Consider the following 14,230-nt stretch of genomic DNA (forward strand, 5'->3'; position numbering starts at 1 on the left):
CCGATGCGGCACGCTGAGACAAGAGGTGCTTGGCGGCAGCCTTCCCCACCCCAGAGGAGCAGGGATGCTGAGCTCACGGTACGACAGGTGGCCATCTTCGGACAGGTCCGCGCGGGCACCCCGTCCCATGCACTGGGGATCGCTGCAGCGGCGGGTGCCTGGCAGCGACGAGGCGGAGCGCGGATGGCGTGCTGCCCGCTGCTCCGCTGGTGTTGCCGCGCCCCCCCGCCCCCGCCAGAGCCTCCACCCCCGCCGGTGCTGGCCATGAGGGCGTCACATCGAAAGAAAGAGTGCAGAGGTGAGAGAGCAAGAGTGATGGACGGAAGGGGCGCGAAGAAATCCCATAGCAGTGAGCCCCACAGCGCATGTGTGCATAGCATGCGGCATCTTCGGCATCTGTCCAGGGCTGCACTGATGAGGCACAGATGCCGGAAGCATCACGAGAGCAGCCCGAGCTGCACCATCCGGGCCCTCCCGACTCCCCATGCGGAGGGTCTCCATATTATGGGATGCCGCGGCGTGAAGCGACCGAGGGCGAAGCATGGCACGCAGACAGGGGGTGCGCAGGGCCACCGAGGACCCTGACCTGAGGCTGGCCAACGTCCTCCTCGAGCTCATCCGGCATGTCACCTTGACCACTCCCCTATTACCCGCACGACAGACGCCACCGCCTCCGCCCTCGAGCAGGAGCATGGGCGCGGCCCGCGTTGGATCAGGCCATGCAGCTCACCCATGTCCGTGGGACGCCCGCCGCGCAGCACGCACCCGAGGAAGGGACGAGCAAGGACAGGAAGTGCCCGTGCGGCGTATGACCCGATGCGAAGGCAGGCGGCTCGTCCTAGACGCCCAGGATGCAGCCGTAACCCCCCTACGGAGACGGGTGAGCTGTGGTTGTATGCGTCTATTTTTGTCACTTGCTCGCGGCAGAATGGCACGGTAAAAGCAAAAAGAAACTTTGTTCTGCGATATAGCACGAGTCAAGCTGCACTCTACCTGACGACCCTGTCTCAGGCCCCCACGGCGTGGCGCAAAGCAGCGCTGGACAGCCGCTGCGGCAACGCGCCCACCCAGCCGCCGCAGCACGGCCCCAGCCTGCAACGCAACTCACCGGCCCCCACTTTGTAGGCTGCCCTACAGCAGTTATCATCATGCCGGTGGCCGCGGGGTGCATCCCTCGGGGTGGCTCAGGCCCCCCCCCCCACCAGCAGGCGGTGTGAGGACCGGCTGGGATACGTCCGAATCGTGCTGACACTCTGCTCATCATATGGGTGGGGCAGAGGCATCCGCTGTCGCAGGTCGCTCCAACGCAGCGCCATCCAGGACGTGGCCGCTGACATCAAGCAGCGACAAGTTGCACTGGCCCTCCCCATGTCCTGTGCGCCTGACCCTGTCGGGGCCAGGGGCGGCTTGGTGTTGGCAGGGATGGGAAGGGGGGGGAGGATCTGCTTGGCTACCCCGGAGTGTGAGCACTTAACGTAGATGGCGTGCAGTGATGTGTCTCTCCTTATTGGAGACAGCGTTGGCTGGGCGATAAAAAAAAATCTATAAGAGCAGGTGGCGGACGGTTTCTCTAAAAATATGCAAAGAAGGGCGCGTTCCTGCTAGTGAACACGTCAGCGTGGGATGGGGACGGGTATGGGAATCGCCAAAGGTGCCTGGGGCTGCGGCTGAATCGGCAGCTGCGTGGCCAGCTTTGGTGCGGCCATTGGTGGCGGTGACGGTGCAGCGCTTGGCGGCGCCAGGGGAGTCGGCGTTGCGAGCGGTGGAGGCACCGAGGACAAGTACGGAGGGTGGAGCACAGGTGGGCCGCCGGTGGCGAGGACGGGCTGCGGCGCAAAGGTGGAAGAAGCCGTGCCGTAGATGCCCGTGCTCTGCAACGCGGTGTGAAGCGACGGTGGCGACGTGGCGACTGGAGGTGACTGATAGTTACTTTCTTGGTTAATCCAAGAGACGGGTGACACGAGCTGATTCGCCTGCGACGGGACGGTTGGCGCGCTGAAGGATTCTATTGAGTTGGAGGGTGAGAGCCCCGTTCGCGACTTTGCTGGCGTTGGAAGTGGCGTTGCCGTTGACTGAGCCGACGGCGCGGCGACGGTGTAGGGCGGCGGCGGCTGGGTGGGCAGTGGAGGCGACGTTTGCTGGCTTGATGTTGTTGCCGCCGCCGCGTTGTAGGAAGGCGGCGGTGGCAGGGGCTGGGACGTGGCGTTCGGCGCGGGTGCCGCCGCCTGCTGTGATGACACGGCTGGCGGCGGAGTTGCCGGGACGGTTACGACTGTTGGCGCCTGCGGCGGCGACCCCCGCGCTGGCGGTCGATTCAAGGACGATGACAAGGAAGATGAGGACAAACTACTACTGCTCGCGCTACGGGTGCTGCTGAAAGACGAGTAGGAAGTCCGGCTCAAGCTCTTGGCGGCACCAGTGAACTTGGGAGGGGCTAGCTGCGGCCCTGCAGCCGGCGGTGTGCTCTGCGAGTTTCCCTTGCTTCTCTTTCGGTGTTTATCATGTGCGACAGGCTCGGGCACGATGGACGGCGCCGCTGTGCTGAGCGTTCCATCCACGCTAGATTGGACGAGAATGTTGATGTGCTTCGTGAGGTGCTGAATCTCGTGCCCAAGCTCGTCGCAGTACTCTACGTGCTGTGCAGGGATCGACGACAGTGGTGTGTCTAGCGCCGCGCGGTAGGCAACGATCATGTACGCCAAGTTGGTACCCAAACACTGGAGTTGGTAGAGCACGTCGTACTGTAAGTAATGGCCTACGGAGCCTTCAGCGGGAAGCGGCAGCTTGTTCACTGGGTTGCGCCACTGCCGTATCATGTCCTTCACCTCACGACTAGTGCCGATACGCGGTGGGGCAGGGCTGTTGTCCACAAGCTGATTTGCCACCTGCAATATGATGTTTGCCACCCTCACAATTGATGCCACATGGTTGTCGATGGACTTGGTAAGCCGGGAGGTGCTGACGGCGCCACTCTTGTCCGGTCCTTTGAGTGGCGTGCGTGTCAACACATCGTGCTCTCGGTGCAGCGCTGCCGCGACGGTTTCGCTAAGAGATTGCAGCTGATACGCCACATCGTACTGCAGGAGATGAAGTAGACTGCTCTTTTCGGCGGTGTTGGCCGGCACACGCCTTGGCGGCTGGCCACGATCACTAACACTGGCACGCGCTGCCGTCGCCTCGTGCCCGCGTGACGCGTCCTGCACGCCTTCGCAGCGAGGAGGCTGGCTTGGGCGGCGATGCCGATCACTTTCACCTACTACCACACGCACGATGTACGGCTTGCCCTGCTCGGCGCCCGTTTCTCTGCTGGGCTCGGCATCGCGGACAGGGGGTGCAGCGATCGGCAGCGGCATCACCGATGCCCGCGGTGCCGGCGCATCCTGCGAGAGCACCCGGCAGCTCATATCGGCGTAGCCCACTGTCTCACCGGCAGCGTTGCCGATGACGTAGTCGGCGTACGTGCGCAGGGGAGGTTGGGCAGCTGCATCGGGTTGCGGTACCAACGGACACGGACACGACCACCGCGCAGCGCCAACGACTGCCCCTTCCTTCACGCTGACCAGCTGACACTGACACATGGCAGGAAAGACAGCGACAGCCTGCTCACTGCTCATTCGAAAGTCAGCCTTGTGGCAGATGTTATATGTCACTGAGTCGCCAATAGCGTAGCCTTGCGGGTGTATCACGATGGGGGGAAAGTCGAGGAAGCGCACCTCCACAGAAATCGTTGACGCGACGCTGGCGATGAGCGGGTCGAGTCCGTACACTCGCTTCACGGCCACCTCGAGACGATAAGACTGCATCCTGCTGAGTCGCGCTACCGTTGCGGTGGCTGATGCTAAGCAAAAGAAAAAGGCTTTCGGCCACGCTGTGCAGTCTTCTGTATAAGGCGCCGATCGCCTTCGTCGATTCGGTCTACGGGAGTGCTTGGGGGCGGTCGCTCTTTTTTTTCTGTGAAATCCTCAGCGGTGTGATGCGTGTTGTACTTAACTTGCGTTCCTTCCAGGAGTCAATGGCGAGCACGCAGCACGCTCTGGTGACTTAGAGTGTCGCTCTTCTGCGCCTCCTGTGCCCGGATGAGCGGTGCAAACGAGGTTAGAGGCGAGCAGGGTAGGAATGGAAGGGTGAGGGAACGCAGTGCACACGTACAGGTCAGAGTAGCTTGACAAAGACCTACGGAGAGGCCAACCACGTAGGATTAAGAGGGGGAAGGCGAAGAAGCGGTCAGTGAGGAAGAGCTGCAAACACATGAAGGGTGTCACCGTGACGCATTTGTGTGGCTGCGTGTGTGCGTGCGCATGTGGGCGCTTGCATCAAACCAAACAACTCCGTGCGCCTCGTCCGCCTCCCCTCATCTTCTCCTTGTCGAAGGGTTTGGGGCTACCCAACGAACAGGGCGAACAGCACTCTCGCCGTTGGATCTCTTTCTTTTCGCGCTTTGGCGCGTGTGTGCGCCCCCCCCTCCCCCCCACACGCACAGGCACACACATCAAGGCGTGCCACGGACGACACCAGGAGGACAGCACACGGAGCTGCGCTAATGGTTGTCTCTCCTTTTTTCTTCCGGCATGAGTGCTTGGTGGTTGCTGTTACGTGCGACAAGGAAAAGGAAAACCAAACGTGCCTCACAACGAGAGAGAGAGAGAGAGATGGTGGTGGCGCAAGGGAAGACCGTTCACCGCCAGATACACATATAGATCTTCTTCAACGCAAGCAACGGTGGCAGAGACACGCTTCTGCCCTTGCGGGTGCCCCTGGTGTGTGTGTGTGTGTGTGTGTGCTGCTGCTGTTTCAATGCTCTTTGCGGGCATGACACGTACACGCCGAAATATCCAGCACAGACAAATCCGCCGCCTTCTGCATCTACGCATCCTCATCCCCGCCACCACCTTTCTTGAACCTCCCGATACCGTAGACCTTCTCCATGAGGTGATGTGTCCGCACACGGCCGCCTGGCTTGTTCTGCGCCATCATCTCAGGCGACTGCTGCAGGGTTTCAAGAGACGGCATGATCATGCGATCGCGCAAGCGGCCTCTATTCTCCGCCACCTCGCCACGCTTCGTCGCCTTGGCGACACTATCTTCGTCCTTCAGCGCCTTGGCCGTCGCCTTGGCCGCCACCGCGTCCTGCTGCTCCTGTAAGGCATGCATCCTGTCCATCTTCGACTTGCGGCGCTTCATTGGCGTCGTGCCACCGGCGCTCGGCGGCGTGGCGCCATCGTCGTCTAACCTTGGGCGGCGGAAAATGGTCTTGGAGCCCGTCTTGCCGCGATCGATGTAGGCGCGCCGATTCACCTCCCGCTCCTCATCTGTCTCCTCCATGCTACGCGCCACCTTACGTGAGTCGATTCTCGCACTTTCGCTGCGGTCCATGTCCTCCATCGACTCCGACCAGGCGTCACTATCCTCGGGGCGAATGCGCAACTCCTCCTCCTGGGCCGACGCCATCATCTGCAGCAGCTTCTCTTCCGCGACGGCGGTGCCCTCTGGTGCCTCGTACATGGTGGCCCCGCCATCTGGGTTCTCCGTAGCGTGGTTCGTCATTAGATTCGAAGGCACTTGCGCAATGTTGCCGTCCTTGTCTTCCAGCATCGGCATCTGGCCAGCAAAGTTGAGCGGGTACGGCGCCTTCGACCCCACCGTGTACTTGTCCAGCTCGCGGTCGATGTGCTCCTGAATGCTGGCTTGTGAGATGTAGTTGATGTGGGTCATGTACTGCAGACGCTCGCTCGCACGCTCGTACCAGTAGAAGAACTGCCGCTCGTGGAACTCGCGCAGCAGGTCTAGGTGCTTCTTCTTCAACGCTTGGCGGCCCTGTGCCAGCTGCTGCGACTCGCGACGCTTGCGCTCCTGGCCCTGCATCTCGTGCTCCCACTGCGCTAGCTGCGCGGATTTGGTGATGTTGTACTTGTAAATGTACTCGTCCGCGTTGACGCGGAACGACTCGAGCCACTGCCGCTTGTACAACTTTCGTAGATGCTCAAACTGAGCCTCATGCACGTTGCGCCAGAGCTCGTTCTGCTTCCACATCCAGTGGCGATACGGTGTGAGAAAGCCGGTCATGCGGCGCCCGTGCTCCGACTTGGAGGGCAGATTGTAGTAGGGACGCATCTGGCGCCGCGCCACCCTGCTGGAGCGCATCATGGTGCTATTAAACGAGAGTACGCCGTGCTCCTAACGCCCACAAACTCTCCAAGGGCGTGCCGCCCAACAGGCCTCTCTACGTGCGGCCGTTGCAGCGATGGATGGGGGCTCAGACTGGCCTTCTCACCAAAAGAAAAAGGAGGCACGCGCTCGTGCGTGACGAGTGGCCCACGGGCGCGTCTGCGTGCGTGCTGCCGGTCGTTTTGTTTTCGTTTCTAGTTATGTATAATCTCGGCAGCCTCCGTTCTCCTTGCAGAAAAAGAGAGGCAGAGTGAGAAGAGGAAAGAGCAGGGGAGAGGCGAAGAGTCGCCGCATTGGGGACGAGGGAGCACATACCTTCGATGGAGGCATAGGCGGGATCCTACCAGGGCACATCACCTAATGGAAACCGAAAGAAGTGCTCGAAGAGACATTGTTCACCGCACCGCACGGTGCATGTGTCTGCGGTAAGAGAAGCGAAGGAAGAGGGCCACGGGAAGCGAGACGTGTGCGATTCCAATGTACAACTTCCGCGGGTCGACAGCGACGCCAGCCACAGCGCTGAAGACCACAACCGCAGCAACTAAAAGAAAGAATTTGACTTTCTTATCACTAGCACAATAGGGAGAGACGGAGCACCAAGCAGAAGACAACGCACCTTGGAAACACGGCGACGGGAGGGGAGAGGGCCAAGAAGAAAAAGCGCGACACGCACGCACGCATACGCACATACACACACTCAACGGCACGCGCAACAGTGCATGCTGTTGCTTCCCCTCATCGGCGCCTTTCACCTAAACACGTACATCACATTATGAATGTGTGCCACCAGAAAAAAAGGGAACGAAGCAGAAGAAAGCACGCCGCCACCTCTAATAGCCCACAAAGTTGTCGGCCGGCTCACGTGTTAATGCATGTGTTGGCATCCGCGTCGCAAGCCGCTGTTTCAGATCCGCGGCCACCTTTTCCAGTGTGGTACTGGGCATTCCAATGATCGTCACTGGCTCTACGAGGTAGCGAGCGCTATCGGTGGTGGGCGGCGGCAACGGCAGCATCCGAGTGCCGAGCTGATTGATGGGTAGCTCCGGCTCCAGGGTGAGAGCCTCCGTCTCACGACTGTACTCCACCGCCGTATCCGGCTCCACGCGCTCCGACTGCTGCACGAGAATGTCAACGTAGACGGTGGCCTGCCGCACCGTGTTCCAGCGCTGGATGAGCAGCTCCTTCTCCAGCGCCTCCGGGCTGATCGTCCCCTGGTGAGTCCCGGCAGTCCCTGCGGCGTCGTTGTCGCCATGATCACCGGCGCCACCGCCGTACAGGTTATGGTAGTATTCTTCCGCCTTTCGCTGCTCCTCGGTCAGCTCTGGCGCGGTACTCGATGGCTGCGCTTCAGCCGCGACACCGGCTGCATCCGACACTCTCGGGTCGGCTGATGGACCGCCGGCGGTGCCGCCTGCCGCCCACGCAGCTGGTCGATTGGCCGCTTCACTTGGGTTGACGATGGACACCACACCTCCCTTGCTGAGACTGCTCCCTGCCATGTTGCTGTTGCGTAGAGCAAGATAGCACGCGTCACAGACGCGCTCTGGTTCCGTTATGCCCCGCATCGGAATGGCAGCCCGGTGCCGCGAGCAGTCACCACATAAGACGTAGCCGCAGTTGCGGCAGTGGTGGCGGCGCACCGTGGTGGAAAAGACGCAGCCGCACCCGTTGCATGCCGGCGCATCCTCGTCCTCCTGCCAGTACCCCTTCGACTGCTTCTCTCCCATGGCGGCTGGGTTGCTGGGTCAGGTACCGTAGTGCGCTTACGTTGAGTGAAAAACGAGGGGGAGGGGGGGGCAACAGTGGCCAACGGCAGATTTATCGGGGTGCCCGAAGCAGTTTGACGCACCAGTGGAATAACGACCGCTAACGCAGGCGCGTCGCTTGGAGTGCACGCCAGGCCTTTTTGATAACCGCGATAGCGAATGATTTTCGCGCAAAACCAAATCAATGTTACAAGCGGAGACAACAGCGCGTTGGAAACAGTCCGACTTAAGTGAGCCGTAATGCGCGCCATCGAAGAAAAAGAGCAGAGGAGGGGGAGGGGAGAAGTACGAGGTCATGGACCTGATGGTGCGTGCAGCATTAGACACAGTGGTTGCGCCGGCACCCCCTATTTGTCGTCGCTCCACTTCAGATTGCGGCGGTCAAGGCTGCGCGTGGGTGACTTGCCGTTACATTAGACGCGGGCTGATCACGCGAGCAGGGTTCGAGAGCACATGAACTACGTCGCGCCGCCTCTCACGCAAACAACGCATGCGCGCGTGTTGTGCATGCGAGCACTTCTTCTGACTGTTGGTGCCTTCTGCTCATGATATGCGTACCACTCACACGCGCACACCTGCCGGGAATATCATCATCCGTGACAGCTGGAATCACAAAGGTACGCTCCCCCTCCACGCACACACACACGCACGAACAAAAAAAAAGTGCAGGAAACATCAGAGGCGCGAGGCCCTACTCCCCAAGAGAGAGGGGGGAGGGGGGTAAAAACAAACATAGAAAGTGAGATTACAAAAAAGGTGGAAAAGACCGTCTATGGGGGGGAGGGGAAAAGAATGGACTCTGCCCCTTTCTTGGCCTTGCGGAGGTGCAAACACATATACCGGTGAGTGGGTTGGGGGGGGAGACAGAAACAGACAACAACGACGAGGGGGGGGCGGGGCGGGGCCGGGTGGACTCCCTCTGTAGCTCTGTATCACAGCAATTCTATCGTTGTTGAAAAGGAGGAGTGTGCCGAGCAGCGGCAGAGGAAACACGAGCGAGCGAGCGAGAGCACCTCCTACGTTTCGGCTCACATACGGGGGTGGGGTGGGGGAAGAACAACAACAGGTGCACTCCCCATCCACCTCCGCCTCCTGCGACACTTGAGTGGGCGCAAAACAAGAAACATAAAGATAGACGGAGAACAGAAGAGTAGGAGACTGCGAAGAAAAACACGAGCGTTCGCGTACCCTTGTACAAACCGTACGCTGGAGTGGCGACGGCCACAAAAGCAGCGTAACAAATGCTCGACATGCGGGGAGGAGGACAGGATAGGGGCTTTCCAGCGACTGCTTCCTGCCATCGCCGCCCCGTCGACCTGCTTCGTCGTGGTGTGCCAATATGGGTGCGCTTCGCACGAATAGGAGACGTACGAGCACGAGCGCACGAGAAGGGACGAAAGGAAGCCGAATCGAAGTGGCCCGAAGTGGTCGAAGCTACGAAGGTATGATGCGTAGAGGTGAGTCATTGTTTGCCCTTGTTCTTTATTCACACCCAGCCATTGTAGCATCGCTGCTTGCCAGAGGCGACTGTCTTTTCGTCCGTCTTTTCCCCGCAGAGCTCGCTTTTTTTTCCCTTTCTGCGTGTGGTTGTTTTTGTGCACGCTAGTACGCGTAGCCACGCAGGTCCATGGTGATCACCTTGGAGCTCTCCCGATCCTTGTCCTTCATAACGCCCAGCAGCATATCTGCCATGTGGTAAAGCTGTTCCTTCAGCGAAACCACGACGAACTGGCACGACTGGCAGTTTTTGCGAAGGTAGCTCGCAAGTTTCTCTACATTGCCGGCGTCTAGCGCCGCGTCCACCTCATCCAGCACGAAGAAGGGCGTCGGGGAGACTTCGTGGATCGCAAAGAGAAGCGCCAGCGCCGCCATGGTGCGCTCGCCGCCGGAGAGCAGCTCCATCGGCATGAAGCGCTTGAGAGGCGGTGTGGCGTGGTAGGTGGTGCCGCCGAGGTACGGCTCCTCCACATTCTCCAGGCTAAGGTACGCCGAGCCGTGCACTGCATGAGCGCGGGTGCCCATGGTGAGCTCGCGGTACACCCGGTCCACTGTGGCCGCCACCTTCTCGAACATCTCCATGAAGCGCGCCGTGCGCTGCTCTTTGACGCGGGTGAAGTCCTTGTTGGCCACACGGGCCATATCGCGGGCCTCGTCGAGCAGCGTCGACGACGCCCCAAGACGATCTTCCGATGCCATGACGCGCGAGGCGGCCTTCATATTTGGCGCCAGAGACTCCATCTCGGCGGCGAGCGCCTCCAGCTGCGCCTGGGCATGGTGGCTGTACGCAGAAAACTGAGCCCGGTCCGCTGCCGCCACCCGCTGTGCCTCCGTGAGCGAGGAGAAGTCGATGCACATGGTCGTTTCTGAGTCGAGGGCCGGCGAGGAGGCAAAAGAAGATGCGGCGCTCGTTGCTCCGCGAACGCCGCTCTGGCTCGCTCCGCCTTCGACAAGCAGTGTGAACGGCTCGGAGAGAAGAATTTGCGTGCGGCTCCCCGTGGCGCTGGACCTTTGGCGCGACGACGGCGTAGGCAGCCCGGAGGAGGCACGGGTGGCCGCGCCCGTATCCTCGCCGCGCGCGCGTTTCGCTCCGCTGCTGGCCGCCGGCTTCAGTGGAATACCGATTTCGTCCATCTGGCAGCGGCGCACCAGGTTCAGCCGACGCAACCGCAGAGAGTCGCAGGCAAGCTGAATGCCTGTGACGAGCTTCCGCGCCTGGGCGACACGAGCCAGATCAGTCTCGGAGTTTCGAGTCGCGTTTCGAATCTGCTGCTCCAGCGAGTCGAGCTCGGTGCGGCTCTGCGCAGCCGTCTTCCTCGTCTCCTGGTGCTGCCGCTCCGCCTTCTCCACGAGCGCTTTGTAATCGGTGAGGTCCTTTTTGCACTGCTCCTTTTCCTTGTGCAGCCGCGCACACGCCTCCTCCAAATCGGCGATCTTTGCGTCGCCGACCTGCTTCACCTCCATCTCGAGCGAGCTCTCCAGCTTGTGGATCACGAGTAGCAGCTGCTGCCGGGTCTCGGCGCGCTGCTTTGCCTCTTGCGTTTGCTGTCCTTCCAGGTTTAGCAGGTTGGGGATGCCCACCTTCTTCTGGAAGTCAGCAAAAACCTGTCCCTCGACGCGCGAGATCGACTTGGAGAGCTCCAGCAGCTCCTTGTGCATCACCTGCAGCTCCGCCGCGTATCCCTTGTGCCGCGTCGCGAAATCGGCTCCGCGGCTTTCCAGCTTCGCCAGCTCCTCCGTCAGCCGCTGCGTCTTGGTGTCGTTAGCGCATTGCTCCGTGTGCACTACAGCGACGCGCTTCTCAGCAAACTCGCGCCGCGCCTCCATGTCCCGAATCGAGATCTGGATGCGAGCCAGCTCTGCCTCACCACCTGCGGCGGCCTCGCTCAACAGGCGGTCGCGGGCAACGCGAAGGTCCTCGTACTTCTTCTCGTCCCACTTGCGGGCGCGGCTCTGTACGGAGGCCAAACCACCTTGCACAGACCCGTTCTTCAGGAGGACTGTGCCGTCCAGCGTCACCACCTTGAAGCGCTCCCCGTCGCGGCCGTAGGCAACCGACTTGGCCTCGGCAACCGTGTCGCACAGCAGCGTCTGACCCAGTGTATACCGCACCGCCGGCTCCAGCTCAGGCTCAAAGCGAACCACATCGACAATGGGCTTGCATGTGCCACTAAATGTGCGCAGACGGTCGTCAACAGCCTTGCCTTGCACTGCGTCCAACGGCAGAAACGTCATGGGCGGCATGCGCTGCTCCTTCAGATACTTGACGCAGCGAATTGCCACCGCGGTCGTCTCCACAACGATCCCCTCGAGGTTTTTGCCCATGGCCACCGTGACCGCGTTGCGGTGCCGCTCGTTGGGCACCGTGCACAGATCCACCATGCGTCCGCGGATTGGGAAGAGAGAGCGCAAGGCCTGGAGAGCGTCCGCCATGCGCGCGTTCTGCTTGCTTGTGTCTTTCATGTAGCGCAGCTCGTGCAACTGTTCCTGCAGTCGTGCCAACTCCACCTCCCGTGCTTTGTTTTTCTTCTGCATTGTTTCAAGGTCCTTACTGGCTTCCGTGAGCTGGGCCTTGAGCGTGCTCACCGTTTCCTCCAACTCGTTGCGGCGCTGCTGCAGTTCAGCCCCGTACTTCGCGGCCGTCTCAATGGCCTGGCTGACGTCCTTCATCTGCTGCTGGTGTGCCTCCGCGGCTCTGTCGCATTGTTTCAGGGCCTCCTGTGCGGAGTCGCGTTGCCGCAGCACCGTCTCCCGGCGCTGGCGTAGCATCACGGTCGCGCACTCCGCCTCCTTCCGCAGTTGCCGGTACTCATCCAGCTGCTGCTGATTGAGCACGGTGTTCAGCGTGACTCGCTTCGTGTCGTCAGCGACGCAGCGCTTTTCAAAAGTGTCAAGCAGCGCTTTTTGCTTCTTCAACTGCCCCTCAAGCCGCTCCGCCTCGACAGTGCGGACAGTTGTCGCCTTCTGCGCCGCTTCCAGCTCCTGTCGCTGCAGCTCTGCCTTGCGGGTTAGGTGCGCCAGGGCGGCTTTGATGCGCTCCACCGTGCTGTGCTTAAGCCGCAGATCATCGGCAGACTTACGCGCCTTTTTCAGCTCCTCCAAGTACGTCTTGTGCCGGGTCGCGTACGTCCGCTTCATCTCCCGGATTGTCTGCTCTGTTGCAATGCTCTTTTCCAGTTCCGCAAGCGCGTCGCGGCGCTGCTGCAGCTCTTCCTTGCGCTTCTCAAGTTCCGTTTCGACGGCGAAGAGCTCGGAGAGGGCTAGCTCTTGCCTGACGCTCGTCAGCTGCTGATGCAGCTCCTCGTAGCGCTCCGCCTCCTTCTTGGCTAGTCGCATTTGATGCACCGCCACGGCAGCCCCGCGCTTTTCGAGAGACGCACTCGTCAGCGCCTCGTTGGCCCTCTCCAGTGCGGCCTTCTTGGTAGCGTACTCACCATGAAGCTCACCACTGCCGCTGACCTGCTCGAGTAGTTCCGTCAGCTGCTTCGCCTTCTTCTGCGCGACCGCCTCCACCTGATGCTGAAACACGAGAAACGTGTCAACACGGGCGCCAATGCGGTGCTCGGTAAGCGCGGCCACGTACTCCTTCTCTGTCACTGGCTTGCCGTTGAGCAGGCATGAGACCGTACCCTGCACATCGACTTGGCGAGTAAAAGAGGTCTCGACGGTGCTGCTGTGATGAACGTGCTCCCCGTCGTCGGCGACGACCGCGCCACGACGGGCAGCGGACGCAGCGGTATCGCTTTTGCCCGACTCGTCGCCAGCCGGTACTGCAGCGGCAGCAACTGCCCTCTTCGAGGCCGGATGGCGCATCACCAAAGTCACGCGGCACCCGTTACCCGCTGTCTTTGCCTTGCGATGAATGAAGTCGACGGCGGACTTACCGCGCATCGATGAGGCGCTCGTCTGTGTGACGGTGCTGCTCAGCACGAAGCTCAGCGCGTCCATCAAGTTGGACTTCCCGGCGCCGTTGGGTCCAACAACGCATGTGAAATCCTTGAAGGGCCCGATGACGGCTTTGCCGTAGTAGCTCTTGAAGTTGTCGAGCTCTACGCGGTGAATCTTTGACAGCATCTGCGCGTGCGTGTGTGTGTGAGGGGGGAAGTGGATATGTATGGAAGTAGAAGAGTGGTGGTGGGAGGGTACCTCTATGTGGCTTGAGAGCACAGGACCACCGTTCTCTCTCTATCGCGTCAATTCTATGCAACTCTGGTCTATTGGAACACGCATGCACAGATGCGCGCTCACGCCTTCTCGCTGTCACCCGCCCCCCAAAAAAAAGCGAGCGATCCAAAATTCGAGCTGCCCCGCGTGAGGAATCGCCTGGGCGTGTGCACGTGCAGTATTCAAGTAAGCGAGTTAACGGAACCGAGGCTCGCTTTTTTTATTCTGTGAGAAGAGGGTCACAATCTCCGCGTCTCGTTCCTTTTTTTCTTCTCTACCCGATTCGGGTGCGCGATAGGTGCCGTATACGTTATGGGTGTGTGTGTGCCAACGGCCTGGTATCAGGGAAAACGAGAGAGAGATGGCCGAGCCATTTGGAGAGGAAGACGTGCATCACGAGGAACAAGATAAGCAGGCAGTTGGAAAGCCCCGTTGATGCACTCACAGAGAGGAGAGTCGCCAGTGAGCCGTCGCCACACGCACAAAGGCGCGCTGGAGCAAGCCGGAAGGAGGGTCCGTGCATTTAAACATACTCGCACGCCCTTCTGGTGATCGCTTTTCCATCAAAGAAGGGATGTTCCTTTTCCTTCCCCACCGAGTTATTCAGCATGCACTTGGGGGAAAAACTAAAAGAATGC

At 60.5% G+C, this 14,230-nt stretch overlaps 4 protein-coding genes across 4 annotated transcripts; all 4 read right to left on the reverse strand.

Annotated features, from left to right (window-relative positions):
• Positions 1–1,613: 1,613 nt before the first annotated feature.
• LINJ_35_3530 (conserved hypothetical protein) lies at positions 1,614–3,803 on the reverse strand (the record flags this gene model as incomplete). The annotated part of the gene is made up of 1 exon (XM_001469120.1): positions 1,614–3,803. The coding sequence occupies one exon, from the start codon at positions 3,801–3,803 to the stop codon at positions 1,614–1,616; it is 2,190 nt and encodes a 729-aa protein (XP_001469157.1).
• Positions 3,804–4,863: 1,060 nt separating this feature from the next.
• LINJ_35_3540 (conserved hypothetical protein) lies at positions 4,864–6,144 on the reverse strand (the record flags this gene model as incomplete). Its single annotated transcript, XM_001469121.1, has 1 exon — positions 4,864–6,144. One exon carries the CDS (start codon positions 6,142–6,144, stop codon positions 4,864–4,866), a length of 1,281 nt encoding a protein of 426 aa, XP_001469158.1.
• An 851-nt stretch (positions 6,145–6,995) lies between these two features.
• LINJ_35_3550 (conserved hypothetical protein) lies at positions 6,996–7,664 on the reverse strand (the record flags this gene model as incomplete). Its single annotated transcript, XM_001469122.1, has 1 exon — positions 6,996–7,664. The coding sequence occupies one exon, from the start codon at positions 7,662–7,664 to the stop codon at positions 6,996–6,998; it is 669 nt and encodes a 222-aa protein (XP_001469159.1).
• Positions 7,665–9,533: 1,869 nt separating this feature from the next.
• Positions 9,534–13,502, reverse strand: LINJ_35_3560 (putative structural maintenance of chromosome (SMC) family protein; the record flags this gene model as incomplete). Its single annotated transcript, XM_001469123.1, has 1 exon — positions 9,534–13,502. One exon carries the CDS (start codon positions 13,500–13,502, stop codon positions 9,534–9,536), a length of 3,969 nt encoding a protein of 1,322 aa, XP_001469160.1.
• Between the last annotated feature and the right edge of the window lie 728 nt (positions 13,503–14,230).

The sequence above is a fragment of the Leishmania infantum genome, chromosome 35 (genome assembly GCF_000002875.2).
Source record: "Leishmania infantum JPCM5 genome chromosome 35".
Lineage (NCBI taxonomy): Eukaryota > Euglenozoa > Kinetoplastea > Trypanosomatida > Trypanosomatidae > Leishmania > Leishmania infantum.